The 19,726-nt window shown below is 54.5% G+C and overlaps 1 protein-coding gene across 7 annotated transcripts; it reads left to right on the top strand.

Annotated features, from left to right (window-relative positions):
- The first annotated feature begins 1,777 nt into the window (after nucleotides 1-1,777).
- Nucleotides 1,778-18,156, top strand: MIER2 (MIER family member 2). 7 transcript variants are annotated; one of them, XM_080566508.1, is made up of 14 exons: nucleotides 1,778-1,857; nucleotides 4,843-4,971; nucleotides 5,528-5,615; nucleotides 6,173-6,324; nucleotides 6,917-7,042; nucleotides 7,693-7,816; nucleotides 8,464-8,573; nucleotides 9,245-9,314; nucleotides 10,951-11,102; nucleotides 11,859-11,940; nucleotides 12,038-12,132; nucleotides 12,935-13,062; nucleotides 14,058-14,194; nucleotides 15,049-18,156. In XM_080566508.1, exons 4-14 carry the CDS (start codon nucleotides 6,181-6,183, stop codon nucleotides 15,522-15,524), a joined length of 1,644 nt encoding a protein of 547 aa, XP_080422634.1. In that variant the 5' UTR covers nucleotides 1,778-1,857; nucleotides 4,843-4,971; nucleotides 5,528-5,615; nucleotides 6,173-6,180; the 3' UTR covers nucleotides 15,525-18,156. The 7 variants fall into 7 exon arrangements, with proteins under 7 accessions (XP_080422634.1, XP_080422633.1, XP_080422632.1 ...); XM_080566507.1 differs by having other exon boundaries at nucleotides 1,806-1,857; nucleotides 2,678-4,971; XM_080566509.1 differs by lacking the exon at nucleotides 1,778-1,857 and adding an exon at nucleotides 2,182-2,860.
- Nucleotides 18,157-19,726: the final 1,570 nt, after the last annotated feature.

Below are 19,726 nucleotides of genomic sequence, written 5' to 3'. Positions count from 1 at the left end.
GGAAGCATTTTCTTTGTTTCAGAGCTGCAGACCTCGCCCCAAAGAAGCACGGATCATGAGGCAGAGTGCGGGCAGGGGAGGGCAAGGAAGGCACGGTCGGCTCTGCCCGGTTCCACAGCCAAATCCCGCCTGGCTTCACCCAGCACCTCCTGCCCTCCGTTTTGCTGTCCTCGTCCACAGAGCAGCAAACCAGGGTGCTGGGAGATTCAAGGGCTCTGCAGCCTGGTGCCGTGGGCTGGTTTTGCGCCACGTTCCGGATCCGCTGCTGGCTGCAGGGTGAGTTACTGCACCTGCTAATTCTGAGGACAGAAATGAACGGCCTGGGCAAAGGAAGTGTTGAGAAGGGTTTTGCCATTCCCCCGGGCAAGCGCAGCCGCTTGGAGAGCCTCAGCCTGGCAGTTGTCATCAGAGTCATTAAACAGAGCACCAGAAGCTGGCACAGACACCGATCCAGGTCACTGGAACTGTGCTTCTGGCACGGAGCTCGCGCACTGGGTAGCGCGGGGCAATCGCTGTGGAGAATTAGGAGAAGTGTGCTGCAGCGAGCCCTTCCCTCCAAACGTCTGGGACAGCGCAGCTGGCTTGGCGAGGCTGAGGGAAAGCTGATGTCAGCACGGACCTGGGCTTGCACAGGAGCCTGCGGCCTCTCGCCTGCATTCCCTGCAGGTCTGGGGATGGATAGCACACGGCATGGCTGCGGGCAAGGGCCCCGTGGTAGAACCTGTAGCAAGGGCACACACGGCAGCTTCAGCTGCCTCGGAGTGGGGCTGCCTGAGCCTCATCTCCACCCCCCCGGACAAGCAGCAGGGCTGTTCCCAGAGTGAATCACCAACAGTCAGAGGGCCTGAGAGCTCCTGCACCACAACAGTTCCATTTCCCCTGGTCTTGACCCCAAGTCCAGGCTTTTCTGCTTTTTGTGGTGATGGTGCATACGGACACAATATTAAGAGCAAGGCAGGAAACAGCGGGTTTTGTGGAAATCTCTCTGAAAGCGAGCGACAAGGTTACTTTTCTAATTGAATAAACAGCATCTGCGCGCTGCTGGTCCTCTGAGCACAACGACACGGACCTGCGCGGGGAGCAGAGGCCTGCGGAAGCGCTCTGCCTCGCAGCTCGAGGGCCGCGCCGCCACTTCAGGGGCACTCGCCAGCACTCCGCTCCCGGAGCTCAAAGGCAGGAGCGGAGCCCAGCGCAGCCCGCCGGGGTGCCCGGCGGGGCAGCAGGGACGCGCCGGGACCCCCCGGGGCGGCCCCCGGGGGTCGGCCGGGCCCAGCGCCCCGCGGGGGGCTCCATCCCCGGGGCCGCCCGGTGCCAGCGGGGGGCGGGCCCCCGGCCGGCCGGCTCCCTGGGGACGCGGGCCCGGCGCGGGGGGCGCTCGGTGCTGCGGCTGGGGGCCGGCCCGGCCGCGGGGCAGCTGCCCGAGCCTCCGGTCCGCGGCCCCGAACCCGGACCGAGCCGCGGCGGCGCTGCGCTGAGCCCGGTGCGAGCGGCGCCTGTCACCGGGGCCGTCACCGGGGGACCGGGCCGGGCCCGGCCGGGGGGGGCACCGCGGCTGTACCAAGCCGTGCTGCAGGGCCCCGGGACCGGCTACGGGGTGGGCCCCGGGGCTCCCAGAAGGCGCCGCCGGCAGCGGCCCGGCCCCGGCCCCGGCGCGGCGCCCCCTGACCCCCGCCCCCTGACCCCCGGCCCCCGCCCCCCGCCCCCTGACCCCCGGCCCCGCCCCGCCGCGCCCCCGCCGCTCCCCCGCCCTCGCGGCGCCGCAGCCAATCAGCGGCCGCCGCCGCATCCGGGCCCCGCGGCCCCCCCGCCCCGCCGCACCCCCCCCGCCGCCGCCGCTCGCGCCCGGCCATGGCGGAGGTGAGCGCGGAGCCGCCGGGGGGCCGGGGCCGGGGCCTCCCCGCTCCGCCTGCGCCCGGCCGGGGACCGGGGAGCGGCGCCGGGCAGGGGAAGCGGCGCCGCGGCGGGACCGGCTCTGGGCCCGGCGGGCAGCGGGGGGGCTGCGGGGGGCTCCGGGGGCGCCGAGGAGCCGCCGGGCGGGAGCGGGGCCGGGGCCGGGCGGGGCCGCACGGGGGGGGGGGGGTCCGGCGGCAGAGAGCGGAGCCGCAGCCCCGGGGCTTTAGGGCGGGCGGGCCGGGAGGCCCGGGGGTGTCCCGGGGGAGCTCGGGGCCGCGGGGGCTGCAGGAAGCCCGGGGGGGGGGGGTCTGCGCGGCCCGGTGCCCGAGCGGGGCCCCTGCTGCCCCGGCCGTTGCGACGCCCCCCCCCCGCCTGGGCGCCTCCGAACCGGCCCCGCTGCTGCCCGGAGACCCCCGCCGGGGGCGCGCGGTGTGGAGCGGGCGTCGGGCTCGTCGCGGGCTGCCCGGGAGCCCCCCGAGCACGGCTCCGTTTTCGGGGCGCTCCGCGGGCGGGGGCTGCCCTCCCCTGCCCGCCCGTCCCTGCACCGAGCACCGGCGGGCCGCGGGCCTCCGCGCCCGAGCGGCGCCTCCGCAGAGCCTCGCCCGACTCGAGGCCCCGAGGTGGCCCCGCGCGCGCGGCTCCGTCCCGGGGTCCCGCGGCCGCCGCTGCCTCCCCGGCGGGGTTGGGCCGCGGAGCCTCTGCTGCGGCCTGGGCAGCGGCTTCCCGAGCAGCGCAGGAGACGACCCCCGTGTCTTGTCCTTCGCTAATTTTTTTGCTCTTTCAGATGCGTAGGCTGCAGAACAAATGTTTCCATCCGTACCGCTTCCCTCTGGCCACAGCTGGGGCTCGTAGGAAACAAATCTGTGTCACGTAGCACGGACGGGGCAAAGGAACCAGGAAAGCTTCTCTCACCGACCCTGAAACCCCTACCAAACTAGCTGAGGAAATCGCTTTAGCTATTAAAATAGTAAGGCTGGGAAAGGAAACCTTCTCTCTTCTTCCTCACTTTCTTGCAAGAGCTGCTTCAGCCTGGAGGGCTTTGTGTGGCAGGTCTGGGACGATCGCAGTCCGCGCTGCGCTGGAACACGGCCTTGCCTGTGCGAGAAGCTCGGGCTCTTCCTCTGCAGCGCTGCCTGAGGCGTGGCTGTCGCTGTGTCTCCTGTGCTCAAAAGCTTGAGTCCAGAACTGAGAAGGGAGAGCTGAAGTCACCCAAAAATGCAAAGACGAGAGCGGGTAACTGGCCGAAGTCGGTGTAACTCTTGGGAGAGGAAAGTTGTGCTGGTGCCTGGCAAGCAGAGAGCAACGGAAGGAAAGCAGCTGCAGGGAACGCGTGTCAGCTCCCCAAGGCTAAGTGGCCTGCTGATGTGTAGGCGCCGCTCTCCAGCATCGTGGGGCACCCTCCAGGTAGCGGAGTTCACCGCTGTGAACTCTCACGGGGGTGGAACCATCCCCAGCAGTAGGCGACACCGTCCGTGCCTCGTCTGAGAGCCCCCCGTGGTCTGGGGACGCCTGGTAGTGCCTCCTCAGCGCTCCCGCTGTCTTTCTGACGCGTGCAGTGCTCTCGTCTTTCCCCCGTTCCTCTGGCTCGTCCGTCCTCTTGCGTCTGCGGTCTTCTGGATTTGTGAATGATTTGGGGGTTGGTTCAGTGTCACGCATGTTTAAATCTGGGTGTACAAGTGGGCCGCTGGCTTTGTCTGCCACTTGTTTCTTCGTTTCTCAGTCCAAACGCAGCAGCGCTGACGGTTTTGTGGTGCCTCCCAGCAGTTCCCACTTGCCCTAATGCTGTGTTACTGCTCTGGGGAAATAAACTCATGAGTAGTTGGGGGCTTGTCATCCTGGCCTACTGGCTGTTAGTCCTCATTCCAGCACTGATCTTTAATACAAGATCTCATTATTTCCGAGGTATTCTTGATACCTTCTCAAGCCAGCCCTTCCACTGCTGACAATTTCAGTCTTCGTTTTCCAAATCCTTAGCATGCAGCTCCGTATCGATCCTCGCGTGAGGGAGGCGCGATCAATGTATCGATCGTGGTCTCAGGGAAGAGCTCTGCAGATCACTCGAGGCAAAAGGGAGGGAGTGTAATCCACACCCGTGCCCTTTTCATGAAACTGGGATTATTTGCTTGGGAGGGTTTCTCCATGAGGGCTTTGTGCGTGGTCACATCCCAGCAGAGAGACGCTGACGCCTCCCAAGGTAGGAATCCATCTCCTGGTGCGGCCGTCCCCACAGCGGAGGTTGGCCGAGCCCTTTCCGTCCTCGTCTTTCGCTAGCTGCGAACTCCTCCTCCCTTCTCTTCTTGGCTTGTGTGGCTGTTGGGCTCCGTCTGCAGCCAGACGAGGTGGTCTCCAGTGGGGTTCTCCTGCTGCTAATGACCAGGCACCGGGGACGGTGAATTGCAGCGCGCTTTGGCTGGGACCGGAGGCATCTCTTCAACACCTGGGTAGAGGAAGGAGCAAGAATTGCACGGACGCTTTCAGGATCCTCGCCCTCCCTCCCTCTCTCTGTCTTTCTCTCATGTGGGAGCATCTTCTGATGCCTTCCGTACCAACCGTCATCGTCGCAGTAATTACGTCTAGAAAATAACCGGCTCTGTAGTTGTTACAGACTTTGCAACGCGCGTTTAAACACCCGAAGGCGCTAATTCAGAGCCCAAAGTCCGGGGTGGCTTTTATGGTGTATACCTTGCTCTATTGGTAGAGGATCCGTTTTGATTTGAACCTGTGCTGTATTTCCTTGAGTTCTTAGAGAACTCAAGGAAATTCCTTGTGCTGAAGCACTGAGGATGTCCTGGCTCCCCCTGCCTGAGTGGGGAGCAGTGGGAGATGGCTGAGGGCCGCGAGGAGGTGTCACTGCTGACTGGGGGACCGACGCTCTGAGTTCCTGCTGCAGTCGGAGGCTCTCAGTCAGCTCGAAGGCATTGCCTAATTACCTCCTTGCTCCCTACCTAGGCTGAACTTGATGAACAGCATTTCCAGGTGCATCAGCCCAAGGAGCTGCAGATGTTCGGGCTTGTTGTCCAGGCCTCAGCCCATGTTGCTGCCTAAACTTCTGACCGAGCACCGAATGCCAGAAAGCAGGTGCCTCTTCTCGGTGTTTACCTGTCTCATCCTCTTTCCACCTCACCTCTGCCACTTCCAGACCCCCTCGCTGCCTGCTCAGCTCTGAATTTCCTTGCTGACCCCTCTGAGCCTCCTGAATGCAGCGAGGCGCTGGGGGCAGCTGGAGTGCCGTTGATAAAAACGCTGTGTTCAAAGTGTGTGCTTAGAATGACGGCTTAGGGTCAGAATCCTTCTCTTAAGTAAGATGTAAGCCATAAAGACCTGCGGTCTTAAACTGGTGAAGGGATAAATTATTAGTGGGAAGCTGAAGGTAAACTGGAAACGCTGCCACATGCACTTAGAGACCGAGGGGAAGGTGATGAACCCCGAAGAGAGGAGCCGTGGGAGAGCTGTTAAATACACCTGGCTAGAGCTCTTTTTGCACAGCGGTTTCCAGTGCTACCCTGTGTGGGTTTATTAACTTTTGCTTTGAAATTAAATTAATTGCATTTGCTGGAGGGGTTAAGTGGCTGGAGGTGCGTTACACTTTAAAAATGGAGAGTTGTCTCAGCCGTGTTTTTCTCTTTTCTTGAAGGCTTCGGTGGGCAGGCAGAGTCCGAGGGTGGTGCCATACCCAGCCCACAGCCTATGTCCCGGAGAGCCTGGCCTTCAGAGTGCAGCAGGTAAAGCCACGGTCTGTGCTTCTGTTTGTTGGTCTGGCTGCCAGAGGAAATGAGGCTCCTGTGCTCAGCCTGTCCGTTCCCTCCCCTTCTCCTTCCGACTTCTTTGGAACCTGTTGGGTGATTCCAATCACACTTGACAGGCGAGAAAAGTCTTAAAAATGCCAAAGCTCCCAGAAGCATCTGTCTGCTGGTTCTCCCAATAAATAGTAATTATCCTAAAAGTGCCTCAAGTGAGGAGAAGGCTGCAGTGTGCATTCAGATGTTATCATATCAGGGAATCCAGTCAGGAGGGAACCATAAATACTCAGAAAACCTTCAGATACATCTTCCAGGCAGTCATGGGGCCTGGATGTGTAGCAGCCAGGCTTTGCAGCGCGGTGCTCACGGAATGACTTCTGCTGGTTGTGCTTCTCAGCCCCTCTCACTCCTTTCTGCCTAATCTCTTCCGCTGCCTTATCACGGCCGCACACGCACGAGGACGGGTCGTCCCGAGCTTTGTCACATCTGAAGATTTGGTTCAGGATGATCCAATACCCAGCTTCTTCTAATCCCTGCAGTTGTGTCAATGGGCTCGGCTGATCACCGACTGAACCTAGCAGAGATCCTTTCACAGAACTATGGTGTACGGGAGGAAAGGGAAGAAGAGGAAGATACTCAGGAGAAACAGAAATCCTTAGAAGAGCTGGAGAAGAGTTTCAGTGCCTCTCAGGTAAAGGCGGGAGGGGAGGGGAAGGGAAATTACCTGCTGGATTTTCTTGCTTTCTTTGAAAGTGCTGGTACCATAGATCTTTGTGAGAAACTGTCTTACTTGCTCTGATGGCTGTGTGCTGTGTTTAGGTCCACCCATCAACAGGTCTTAGGTTTAAATTTGGATAGCAAATAATTGGTTTGCCAGCCGGTGGCAGCAGTAAATTTTGGAGACTTTGTCTGCCAGGTAGCTGCTCTGACCACATGGACTTCCTTCACCCACCTTGCTGAGGAGCCGTCAGCTGATGGGTGATGTCCATTCCGCAGAGATGATGGGATGTGGTCCTCCAGTGGGTAGTCTAAACATATTCTAAAAATACCGTTGACTGTATTGTTTTGGGGTGGAAGTTCCTGGCTTGTCCATACCTGTAAGACCAGGTTGTGGTGGGTTCTGGTGGACATGCCTCCTTCATTGCGCAGCACTGCCCAAGGCATTCAGAGCCCCCAGAAGAGCAGAGCTGCTTCGACTGCCTCTGCACGTGTGTTCGCTGCAGCTGCTGTTGTACTCGGTGATTGCTCCACTCCTGATGAAGCTTTGTCTTCCTCTCGCTCAGAACAGTGAAATGCCATTTGAGGAGCTGCTTGCACTTTACGGCTATGAGGCATCCGATCCCATCTCAGAACAGGGCAGTGAGAGCAATGATATTACTCCAAATCTCCCAGATATGACTCTGGATAAGGTAAGAGCAGCGGTCAGCTCGGGTGTGTGCTGTTAGGCTGCGCTGTAGGGTGCTGAGCTGGCTGAGAGCTTCAGGTGTCTAGTAGCTCTCCTCAGGTGGAGCTTGGCGAATGCCAGGGAAGGGGCCTGCCTAGTTCTGGTGCCCCAGCGAGGGGGCAGGAATGTGAATGTGCAGGGAATAGAGGGGACTAGGGGAAGGATAGCTGTTTTAAAAAGGACGCTGTAAAAACCCTTCATGGAACGTAGGTAACTATGCTTTGCACGTAGGTGGGTCTGTGGATGGTCAGGGCAGGTTTGTATCTTCCTTCTGAGCCAGCTGATGTAGAAAGTTGTTTCCTTATGGGATCTTTGAGCTCTGTACTCTGGGTGGGGGTCTGCAGAAAAGGCCTCTTGCTCCTCCTCGCTCTGGCTTCCATAGGAAGCCATTCTCCTCTTGATGCTTATAGAAGTGCTTCTAGGGAGAATAATCCAGGGGTGGCAGGGAGTGCAAGGCAGAATCTGTCTTTGAAGAAGCTGTGGGAGGGTGAGGAGGGCTATGGATGTGGCTGCCCTTGGCCAGAAATATTTTACTGTAGGCCTCACACACCCCCACCCCCTGCTTTTTTTTTTTTTAATTTAAAATATTTTTCACTTTCTTGTTGTTGTTAAAAGGAACAAATAGCGAAGGATTTGCTTTCAGGGGAAGAAGAGGAGGAGACACAGTCTTCAGCTGATGATCTGACTCCATCCGTCACATCCCATGATGCGTCAGACCTATTCCCAAACCAGCCTGGCTGTATGTGTTGCTAATTTCTAAGTAATTGTTTTGTACTCAGATGTTTTGTGCAGGATAGGGCAGGGACATATTTCTTTACTTTGTCACTAAGTTTCCTGAGTTACATTTTTCCACATTCTTTCTGTGGCTGCAAATAAACCTGAGTGCCAGTGGGTTCACCCAGCACCGGTTAGGACACTCATTTTTAGCATAGATGAGCAGGGGGATCAGGAGAAAATTGTCTTTAGCTGTAACTCACAACATTGGTAAAGTGAGAACTGTTTTGCTGCCTGTTGTAATTACGATCTGCTGGGTCTGACACCTCTACAAGTGAATACATTCAGTAGCACTACTGGTCTGATACATTGCGGCAGTTTCAGAATGTGGAGGAAGCCAAAGTGCATGGGAGGCATGGTATAAAGTGATCTTATTCCTTTTGCTGTCTTGCAAAATGAGGGAGTCTGAGTTCTCCAGGTTGGTTGGCACCACCTGCGTGGCAAGTGTGCAAATTGTCTTATTTAAAATCAGAAAATGGAAATATGGGTAAGTAGTCACTGAGGACCATGCTGAATGTAACTTTAAGACAGAAAATAAAGGGAAGGGGAGGGAACATAGAGCAGTAGTAATAAACCATTTCATAACAACAGATCTCTTCATTTCCCACAAAGCAAACAACTTTCTTGCTGATGAAGACAAAGAGCCCTGTTCATCTCCATGTGCTTCCTCCATGGCTGAGGATTCAGAGGAGGACTCCATCCCATCCAACGAGTGTAAGAAGGTAAATGATCAGAATGCATCCAGAAGGGAAGCTGAGGCAATGGGCCTGAGGAAATTTGAGGAAAGCATGACACCAGAGCACTGTGGTATTTCCCTCAAGAAGTTTTCTTTCTTCATCTTCCTTTTCCTCAGTCTTGCATTTTGTGGAAGGCAGTGGCAGGCATGGGTTGCAAAGTGTATTTTTGGTGTGATCTTGAAATCTTCATCTGAAACTATTTTCTGCTTCAGATATGGAAAATGCTGTTGTTGCCTTGGTAAATCAGAACTGCAATCCATAGCCCTATAAAAGTGAATTGCTGTGCGATATTCCCAGTGGGTTTTACTGAGGGGGAACCATCATATGAAAGAGAGGAGCAGACTTCTGAATTCATCCTGGTTATGAAGGTTGCAGGAGACCTTTAGCATTCATTTTATCTCCAGCTATTTGCTATATATCTTTATTAAAACTATGTAAATACCTAAGGTCCCTAAAGTATGATCTGGTTGGTTGTAAATCTTTCTAGTTACCCTATGAAGTAAGTCAAGGCTCCCTAGAAGTAATGGTGACACTGGGGACTACTGATATATGTTGGCCTCGTGGTGTCATAGCCCTTAAATCATGCGGTACACTTCATTGCCTACATGGAGCGTGTTCCGTTTCGATTTACTGACTTCTCTGTGATGGTGTTTCAGGAGATCATGGTTGGACCTCAGTACCAAGCCACTGTTCCCATCCTCCACTTGAACAGGCACAGTGAAAAAGGTAAGGCAACTTGCTTTACGTATCTTGTTTGGATGTAGGGCTGCTGGCCTGGCCATTTGAAGGGGCTCAGTTCACCAGTTCTGCTCTGTATGTCTAGGCTTAGCACCTCTCAGTAATGACATCAAAATTTACAGCTGTACCCAAACTAGCTTTTAAACTAGCTTATCTGAATTTGGTGAGTAATACAGCTACAGACGCTCAGTGAAAACTGGCTTGGTAGGATGACAGGTTTGGAGGAAGGGGGCTCAGCTGTAGCCAAAGAGGGAGATGCTCTAATTTATTTTTCTCTGACATCTTCCTGAAGTAGCAAGAGTTATTTTCATTTAGTACTCCCTGGAACTAATCAGTTCCCGATTTGATAGCATGTCTGCAGAGTAGATAGAGTTGCCTTGATTTGCAGATTGTCTAATAACTAGTGTGATACTAGCAGCAGCTCGCTGAACTTCTGAAGAAGATAGCTAACAGAAAACCACCTCTTTAAAAATGACTCATTTCCTCCCTAGTTCTTTTAACCTAGCAGACTAAGCAAATGATTTAAAGAGATAAAAGTTATCAGCGTTGCAGGTACCATTTCAGATTTACTTGCTGTAGTTCTCAGAACTTTTTACTGCTACTTAATCAGGAAGTTTACGATGCTCTTAGCCTTCTGTACTGAAGACCATGGATTTAGTGCCTGTTTCCCATAGCCTGTACATTTGCATCAGTGCAAAATGAGGAAACTTGCAGTAGATCCAGATGGTGGTCTTCTATGCCCTGTCTGTACTTTCCTCTGACCTGATTTTGCATGGCAAGAGAGTGGGTTCCTTTGCCGGTAGAAATACATGAACAAGTAAATCGCATAGGGTGCTCATGTTTTTATGACCCCCCCCATAACCTCCCTGGGTCAGGGGGGTTGGAGTTAGGTGATCTTTAGGGTCCCTTCCAACCCAAGCCATTCTGTGGCTATCTGAATAGAAAAATCGCTGTATTTCTGATTATTTTTATTGCAGAATCCCTTCTTGCTTTCCTCTGTGCTGCAATTTTACTTAACCCTCTGTCTGCATGGTTGTGTGCTTTGTTCTCATGGACCAAGAGCCTTGAAAGCTGAAAGGGGCAAGAACCACTCAGTGCTGCAGTGTGCTGCTGCTGCTTTGTGTAGGTGGAGCAGCTCACAGTGGAGCATTACAGCCTTGCAGATGCTTAGTTTTGTGCTTAGGACAGAGAGGGTCTTGAGCCTAGGCCAGGCTTGTAGCTCAAAGGTGCCTTGCTTCAAAGTCCTTTTGTTTACTGTGTGTGGGAAAAGACACCTTAGAACACAGGGTTTTTAAGTTGCCACGATTAATGAATCAAAGCAACAGCCTTTGAGAACATGGTAACAAAAAACTTGTCAGCCAACCCTCTGAAGAAGCGGAAACCAGACGAGCCTGTGCCTAGGGCTCTAAAAAAGGTATAAGCAGTAGTAAGCTTACCTGCCTCCAAAATGAGGAGGGGAAAATGCAGCACCTTCACACTGATGGTTGTCATCTCTAGTGCCAGGTTAGGAGTCCAAGCAAAGATTTTCTCCCTTCTTCTGCCTCTGCCATGCCCAGACACGCAGACCATTTCTTAAAAGCAGTGGGATTCTCTGATTAGTTTATTTTGGTGCTTTTTCTTTTAGCCTATGAAAATGAAGATCAGCTGCTTTGGGACCCAAACATCCTTCCTGAGAGAGAGGTTGAAGAGTTCCTATATTGTGCAGTGAAGCGGCGGTGGGATGAGCTGTCTAGCAGCAGCCTGCCAGAAGGAGAGATGGTGAAGGACAATGAACAGGTAAAATCTTGCAGCCGGAGATATTAGAACGATGCTGGCATAGTAGTGCAGCGCTTCCTTCAGAGATCTTGAATGAGACCCACTTGAAAAGAGACTGGGACCTACCTCCTGTGATCCTCTGCTCCTGCTTCATGGATAAGTGAGAGTGCCTTCTAGATGGAGTCTTAGGAGGGTCTTCACTCTGCTTTTGGGAAGACAGGAAATGTCTGCAGTGGATCAGACCACAGACCTGCCTAGCTTAGTACTTTCCTTCTAAAGCTGCTTGTAGAAGGCATCTGTGGATGCTTGTGGAAAATGTGTAACAGGCAGGGCAAGTAGAGAATAGTTAGTTTTGACTGTATTCTCTTGGTATCCCAAAATCTCTGAGACAGAGCTTGCAGCAGGACAAATTTGGATCTGTACTCTGTAAAATTCTGTCGTCTTTTGAAGGCAGCAGAAGATCAAACATTTAACTAAGAAACCAGAGTGGCTGTGTTTCCTCTAAAGTAGGCAGGCTAGATTCTCACGATAAGCCCAGTATCTGCAGAAACATGGGAGCACACCTGTAATCCCTGGAGTTGCTGGTAGAATTGCATCTTTTCAGTCGTAGGGTTTGTAATGCAGTTCTGTGAAAATTGGAATGATGTATGCTGGCTGCCAAGCTAGGGTTAGTGGAAAAGTGGCTCCTGGGAAAAATAAGTTTCACAAGACAAACATGAGTCATGCAGAGGTCTGCGTGTGGCGTGTTGCTGTCAGTCACTTTCTTTTGTTTCCTAGGCATTGTATGAACTGGTTAAATGCAATTTCAATGCAGAAGAGGCATTACGGAGGTTACGGTTCAATGTGAAGGTTATCAGAGGTGAGAACCCCTATGTCTGGATTCCAGTCCAAACACCAAGGCACGTGTAACTCTTCCAGATTCTGTATGCTTCCTCCAATTCCTCTTTCTGCTGTAGATGAGCTTTGTGCCTGGAGCGAGGAAGAATGTAGAAATTTTGAACATGGCTTCAGGGTCCATGGGAAAAACTTTCATCTTATCCAAGCAAACAAGGTAAGAATGTTCACCCCTGCATCGCACTAAGACAAAGGGAACGAGGCAGGTGCATTTGCACCAGAAGTGTTATTTGAGCCTTGGCTGATGCAGGAAGTTCAGGACTGCTGAGTTCCAATCCCAGGCTTTGTGTTGACTCATGCTAGCAGGTGATGGGCTGTTCACTGCCCTGCTCTGCCTTATTTTCCAGGTGGGAGAAGTGACAAACAACACTGACCTGCATGAGTGATGTCAGTTAATTACTGATTAGCCCTTTCTGGAGTCTCAAAAGTTCTTTCCAAACTCTCAGCCCTTGCAGTACTTCTGTGAATGAGTGAGTTGAGCATGTGGATGTTTTGTAAAGTCCCCTGGGGTCCTCTAGAATGAAAGATGCTGTTGTAGGGAGAACTGGGCCCCAGGACATATGCTGCTATGCTGGGAGTTGGCAGAACCAGAGAGTCCAGTCCTACCACTGATTCACTGTGGGCATGTTGACACTGGCCAGTGAAAATGGATGCAGGTTTGCTCTCTCGGTGTTAAGTGTGCTGCTGGAAGTGCAGGAAGGTCCTGCATGAATGTACTGTGCGTGAACCCACACTGGGGTCTGCGAGAACAATTGTGCACCATGGGGAGTTACTTCTCTGGCCGATTACCGCCTTGGAAATCTCGGTATCTGCTTCTGTTCTGTAGCGCAGATGTGTCCATAGCAATGTAAATCGCTGTAATGCACTTAACTTGCTGTGCTGATAAAACGGGTGAATAACCCTTGCTCCACGAAGCACGTCTGGATGTGTGGCATTCTGACTGTGGTGTTTCTCCTCAGGTCCGCACCCGGTCAGTGGGCGAGTGCGTGGAGTATTACTACATGTGGAAAAAGTCAGAGCGCTATGACTACTTCACTCAGCAGACTCGTTTAGGAAGGAAGAAGTACGTCCTCCACCCTGGAGCCACGTGCGTGGAATATTCTCACACTAAAATTAGTAATATTAACCTCCCAGTGAAGATCCTGGCTGCAAAGCACCTCTGCTTTAAAGGCTGCGCTTTCTGCTCTAGAAGGTTTCTTGGGTGGGAGCATGCAGAGATGCATTGGGTGTTCTCAGACCATAACGCACTGTTAGTGTGGGAGGGGACAGTTAAGCAATTATTTGCTTGGATGTGGACTTTCTTGTGTCAGAAAATAGTGTTTTCTTTCAGATAAATGCATTCACAAGAAAGATTAAGGTTATGGTCAGGGATTCAGGGCTGATCTCAAGAAGTAATTCAGCTGGATGCAGTTTTGGGAAGGGATTTTTTTTTACGTACAAAAATACCCCATTTCTGATTATTGGAGGAGAATTAATTTCTTTCCCTGCAAATAACCTTTGAGGCAAATTCTTCACTTTGAAATATATGTTAATTACAGCAAATACTTTTCAAAAAGGTTGAAACTTAAATGTTTTAAAAGGTCAAAATGAAATATTTAAGTTGAATCAATTAAAAATATTAGATGTTAGAGCTTGAAAAATGTTTAAGTCTTAGCTTTTTTTCTGCTGACTCAAGACAGGAAAATACCTGAAATCTCAAATTTCCCCATGGTAGAAAATATTTTTTTGTCTCCCGCTCTTTGCTGGCACGCTGACATTGTCACAACCCTGTGCAATCATTCTGTGAAGCTGGCTGCTCCCTGGGGAGAGTATTTGACCATTTGTTTTGTTATGGAAGAGGCTGAGACTCAGAGAGCCGGAGGGCAGAGCTCTGCGTTTGGGAAGCTACACAGCCTGTTCTGGTTTAACGTGGGCTGGTCTCAGGCACCCTGACTTAACCGTGGGTATGGATGTTCCTCCTCGTGAGGCCTCTACAGCCCTGCTGCTTTATTTGTTGGTGGGTTTTAATCCCAGTTGCTGTTTCTCCTGCCTACATCTTTCTGCCCAGCGGGTGGTCACAGTTCTGTCTCTCTTTCCCCACAGGGATTACACCGACAATGACTTGGATGGGGGCGAGGTAGAAAACGCCAGTCGTTCTCGGAGCTCCCCACCGATTCCCTCTGCCACTAGCTGCCTGGACTCTCACTTTGGCCAAGATCAGCTAGTGATTGAGAGCACAGGTAACTGCCTTCTCTTCTGTCTGCCAGGGGGACAGCTCCCCTCCCTCCCTCAGCAGCACAGACCCTTCTCTGCCTTTCTCCTGCTGCTGTTATCCAGCTGCTGCTCTTCTCCCTGCACCTTGCCGGTGTGCTCACTTTCTGCCCTGAGTCAAACACCAGCCCTGGGCAGAGTGTGGTGTACGTAAAGGAGAGTTGGCTGTCCCTACGTTGATCAGTACTGGCTCCTTTAGAGTTGGTCCTGCTTCAGATGTGGAGGGACGGCCTAAGTCATTCCCAAAGCAAGAGAATTTGTGCGAGCTTTGGGTACCGGAGGCAGGCAGTTGCTTTCAGTGCACCTGCCTTAATTAGTGGACACTGGCACATCCTCCAGAGGCAGATTTAAAGCACCAGAAGTCAGGCTGTGCCTGTTAGCTGCCCTCAGAGAGAGATGGCTGTAAGAAGACTCTCAGAGAGCCCAAAATGGGTTCATTCCCTCTCTCTGTCCTACCACGGACAAGGGCTTTGTGTTAGCACCTGCCAGGGGACGTACGCTTGAGGGGACGGGATTTAGGATTGGGTTTATCTTAGAATCTCTTTTGAGATTTCCCTTAATTTCCATAGAAACACTGGTGGCCTCCTATCTGCTGTCTGCATCCTGCCTTTCTTTGGTAGATGCTGTCAGGATTTTTGGTTGCTATAATAAAGAAACATCTTTGCCATCAAACAAATCCTGTTCTGGTTAGGTGGGATTGAGCTGGATTCTGGTTTTCATACGTTATGGACTCACTCTAGTTTTATTTCACTTGCTGCCTCCCACCCTTTCTTCCTCCCTGTCTGTCCATCGTCCGTACGCTTCCCTCCTCTGCGGTGCGCAGAGCCTCTGAGCGTGGAGAGCACAGCCTGCAGCCTGGGCAGCATGAGCGAGTCGGGGCAGGGCTATGAGTGCAGTACTCCTTCGGAGACGAATTGTTCCTTCGACCCCGCCGAGGAGACCTCCTCAGGCACGCTCTCGGCTTCCTGCACACGGCATACTGTCACCCCCTCCGACACGGGGCTCTATGCTTTGCCGACGGCAGGACCAGGACTAGCGGAGAAGCAGGAGACGTTGCAAAGCTCTGGTGAGACGATAACCATGGACTTCACTCTCCCTGCAGACATTAATGAGGGCTTACCTTTAATTGCTGGCCCTGTGGATTTGGACAGAGACCCAGAGGCAGTGGTGGCCCCTGCGCAAGTGTCCTTATCGGTCACAGATTTTGGCCTCATTGGCATCGGAGATGTAAATAGCTTTCTGACTGCGCATCAGGCCTGCCCGGCACCCGTGGCTCGGTCAGAGCCCTTGTCACAGTGAGAGTCTCCAGTCACAAACCTGTCACAAATCCACCGAGGACTTTGACCTGACTGAGTGAAATCCTGGAACTTCCACTGTTCTCTAGGGACAGTATGGAGCTGTTGGTCAGAATCTGTCTTTCCATCCTCCTTGATCCAAGGCTACAGTGAAACCAAACACGTTTCTGCTCCAGCGTGTTCCGACACGATCACACAAAGCTGGTGGCCAGCTTGAGTGAGGGGGGAGGCCCACGACCCCCCGTTTTGTTGACCGTGTGTCACCCCAGGTCTTGCCAGGCTGTTGGGAGAGTCCCTGCCCCCAGGACCGGGGAGGTGGAGTCCCTCCTCTGGCTCCAGCGGGACGGTCTGAGTGCAAAAATGTGTTGAGAACAGGGATGTATCGCAGGCACTTTGGGGCTGGGACAGAGGATGCAGTCTGGAGGTCCGAGAGCTTAGGAAATCAGCATGGAGCACAATCTGCCCGGGCTGGAGGGCTGCTCACCAGCGGAGATGGGCATGGCGATGCCAAAGGAAGGCGAGGAGTCGTGGCTGTTCACCCGCACAGTGGGCTGCAATAGAAGTCGTTCTCCCCGTTCCCCTTCTCACAGCTACCCTGCGCTCCTGAGCTGAGCACTGTAACAGGCGCTCGCAGTCCTGTTTTCAAACCTCCCGGGGCTGCGCGTTGCTCTCTGCCCACACTGCTGCCAGCTCCGGCTGGGATGTCGCCTGTTCCAGTCCTTTGGCTGAAACTTAGGTCTTGGAAAGGGGTGCTGTGCGGTGCAGCAGTGTTGTGCATGCTAAAGCCCATCCCGCCTTCCCTTGTAGTGCTCTGCCATGAACTGGGCCGGGGAGATCTTGTGCTGGGAGTCAGGGCAGTGTCCAGACCCACAAAGTGATGTTGGCCTTCAGTGCTGCACTGCTGCCCCATTTGTTCTTGCCGGTGAATACCTGGATCGTTTCTGGCCCTGCTGCACTTCAGGAGGGTGAAATGCAGCTACAACCTCTGTAACGTCTCAGCTTGTCCCAAACAATTTGCTAGCTGGGGAAGGAGGAGGAGCTGGACGCAGGAAGAGAGGGCCAGAAGGGGATGGTGATCTCTGAGTTGACCCTCGCTTTGTTGGGTGCCTGAAGCTAGAATTGTGGAAATGGAGAAGCAGCAGCTGCCACTGGGTAAGGGGCAGCTGCTGCCTGACCTCCCCGGGCAGCGACAGCGAACAGAGCGAGGATGTGCATCCTGGCAGGGCAAGAGCTCCCAGCCTGTCCCTCCCTGGAGTCACCCACAGCGGGGCCGTGCTTCCTCCCCCCCGCTGCGCACACCGCGTGCACCTCAGCTCCCTGCGCACCCCGCGTCGGGCACCGCTGCTAGCGCCGAGAGGCAGGCAGGAGAGCACGCCAGTCCCAGCGCATCCCTACCCCTTCCCACCTGCCTCCGTTCTTCTAAAACGTCACCAAAAAAGCTCTCTCTTCTGAGAGAAAAGTGCGTCTCCACTGCCAGCGGCGTTTTGAGGAGGTGACGAGGGTCAGCACCGAAGCGGCCAGAGGCCGCGCAGAGCTGTGGGTGCGCTGAGTCGGAGCTGGTCTGCGTCCCGCTTGTGTGCCAGGTCTGGGGCTTGTCACTGGCTTATGTCCACTGTTCGCATTCCTTTCTTCCATGCAGGGAATGCTGCTGACTTGCTGGGCAGGGCTCTAATGCAGATGTTCCCTTCCTCCAGCCATTTGCTGTGCTTGGGAAGGGTTTGGGTTGAGTCTTTTTGCTTATTTTGGTAGAGGTCTTCGGGCGGTGATCCTGCAGTTGCTTCTGCTGCCAGTGGATTTGGATGACTAAAGGCATTAGCCTGGGACCCCCTTTTACCCGGCCCAGCGAGGTTGTGCTCACTCCTGCAGCAGGGGCATGGAGACAGCACCAGACAGCTTCACGGGGTAGCTTAGGATCAGACCTCATCTCTCCCTTTCAGGCCCCAGACCCATTCGCCTCCTGCTAGGAGGTGCTGAGCTCCAGACACCGCTCTTGTGGCCAGGCATTGCTCTGTGAAACGTGCCGTAAAATGGAGGTCTCGCCTCTGGCTGCTGCCGGCTGCTGGAAACAGAAGGCAAACAGAAGTGCCCGCTCCATAGTGAAACTTCCCAGGCTGTGATTCCCCTTTTCTGGGGGTGAGAGGAAGCTGCTTGGCTGGAAGGAGAGGAGGTGGCAGGGCGAGAGCATCTGCAGCCCTCCCAGGGAGGGTCAGGCCTTGGCTTCTCCTCTCCATCAGCCAAGAATGTTCTTAGTTTTTCCTGAAACCATTTTTCTTTGGTTTGTTTCAAGCCCCAGTGAAAGGAGAGAAGAGGCTGGAGGAGGCAGAAATGTCTTATTTATATTATTCAGTGTTGTTTACAGATTCGCATGGGGTCTTTCAACATGAGCGCAGCGCTTTTCCCACATAACTGTAAGGGAGAGGGGTGAAAAGGGCTGGGGCAGGGCGGGGAGTCACTGGGGGAGGTTTGGTTTTGGTTTTGTTGGGGTTTTCTTTTTCCTTCTTACAAAGCACATTCACTTTGAGACGCTCCCAATGCTGGACTCTTCCCCCCACCCCCAAGCCCTACACTGTGAAGTGATACTGCCTTGAAGACCCCTCGCCGTTATTTATTTAATTAAAAACTTAATTTGAAAGCAAGCAGGAAACCTGTCTTGGTTTTGGAGACTGAGGTGCTGCAGGCCTGCGTGTGGGGGTGGCAGAGGTGAAGGGGGGTCCTGGCCTTTTCCATCTCCTCTCCGCCGCCGGCGAGTGCTCCGGTGCCCCACGGGCGAGGGCCAGGCGTGCGGCCGAGCGCCGCTCCGGGGTGCAGGCATGGGCCGGGACGGAGCCCAGAGCCCTGCGGGGTTGTGTCCCCTGCCTTGGGTGCTGTCATCCACAGCTGTGCCCGGCAGAGCCCAGTGGTCCTGGCACAGCCCTCCAGAAGCTGAGCTCAGCCTGTTCTTGACCACAGCTGCTGCTGCTCGGCGTGGAGCACGTTCACCAGGGGCTGGGGCAGTGCCAGTGCCTCCAGTCCACCTTGCCAGGCCCCAGCTCCGTGGCGCGGTGCTCCCATGGCAGGAGGCTGGGCGAGCTGCCCGGGGGCTGCGCTCCTGTCCCGGCGGGCTCGGGGTGCTTCCCTCCTTCCTTCCTGTGCCTACGCCAGGGATGCCCTCACAAATGGGGAGGAGGCCCAGCTTCCTTGGCTGAATTTACCCTCCCGGTGCCGAGTGTGGAGGGGAGGGAGGTGTTCGCTGGTCTTACAGGTGCCCTGGCTCTGAAAATGGCAGCGCTGGGACAGCCCCGTGGTGGCAGGGGTGGGAGGCAGGCGTCCGTCCGCGTCTCACCGGCCTCGGCCAGGAATAACATCCTGGAGGCGAGGGAAGCGTTCCTGCAGGAAGGCTCATTCCTCACTACAAAGCCCCTCTGTTTTGTCAGAAACCTCTCAAACTTCCCCAGCTCCTGTGCTCGTTGCTGTCAGCCCCGTGGTCAGCATGGATTGCTCCAAAACCAGAAGCAGGAGGTGGGCAGCAGCCGCGGCCAGCCCGGGTGCGCAGGCAGTGCTGGGGAGGGACCCCAGCACCCCCTGCGCCCCCCTGGCACCTGCGGCGCTGCCCTGCCCCTGCCAGGCCTGGTAACGTGGGCTCTCGTCTTCTGTCCCACGGCCTGGAGCGGGAAGGGGGCTCGACGCTCTCTCCTTCTCCGGTCTCCTCCGCTCGCAGCCCCTGCCCAGCAGGGAAACCACCCCGAGAGCTGGCAGCAGAGGGGCACCCCGCTCCGCTTGGCAGACCCCATGCGCCGCAGCCCTCCTGGCAGCGCGGCCTTGAGCGCAGCCCTCACGTGCAGTGGGGCGAGGAGAGCGAGAGTCAGCAGAGAGACTGCAGGGCACCTACGGGAATGCTTCTCCCTCCTGGAAATTCTGGATCTGGGTCAGATTTGACCCCGTATCTATTACAAAAACAAACATATGCAAGTCTGCTTTTCTAAACAGAGACTTCGACTGTCTTGAAGTTTCTGGACTTGTCAGGAGAGCTTCCTGCTTTCTGCCGTGAGCTTGGGCATGCATGCTGGTGACAGCAGTGGCTTCACAGACATGCCTTTTGTGGTTTTTTTGCATGTCCTTCAAAAAGAGGAAAAATGGTGTTCCATGTTTCCTCTGGGCTGCCCAACCCAGTAGTTCAGAGAAAGGCTTCCCAGCCGGGGGCTGGGGCGAACACCTCCGGGACAGGTG

Source organism: Anser brachyrhynchus (assembly GCF_964034855.1).
Source record: "Anser brachyrhynchus genome assembly, chromosome: 23".
Taxonomy (NCBI): Eukaryota; Metazoa; Chordata; class Aves; order Anseriformes; family Anatidae; genus Anser; species Anser brachyrhynchus.
The sequence above is the reverse complement of the archived record's forward strand: the minus strand, read 5'-3'. Positions and strand labels throughout refer to the sequence as shown.

Coding starts and splice junctions, on each gene's coding strand:
- MIER2 (XM_080566505.1), top strand. Junction 5,616..6,172: donor TGGCCTTCAGAGTGCAGCAG/GTAAAGCCACGG, acceptor TAATCCCTGCAG/TTGTGTCAATGGGCTCGGCT. Junction 11,941..12,037: donor CAATGTGAAGGTTATCAGAG/GTGAGAACCCCT, acceptor TTTCTGCTGTAG/ATGAGCTTTGTGCCTGGAGC.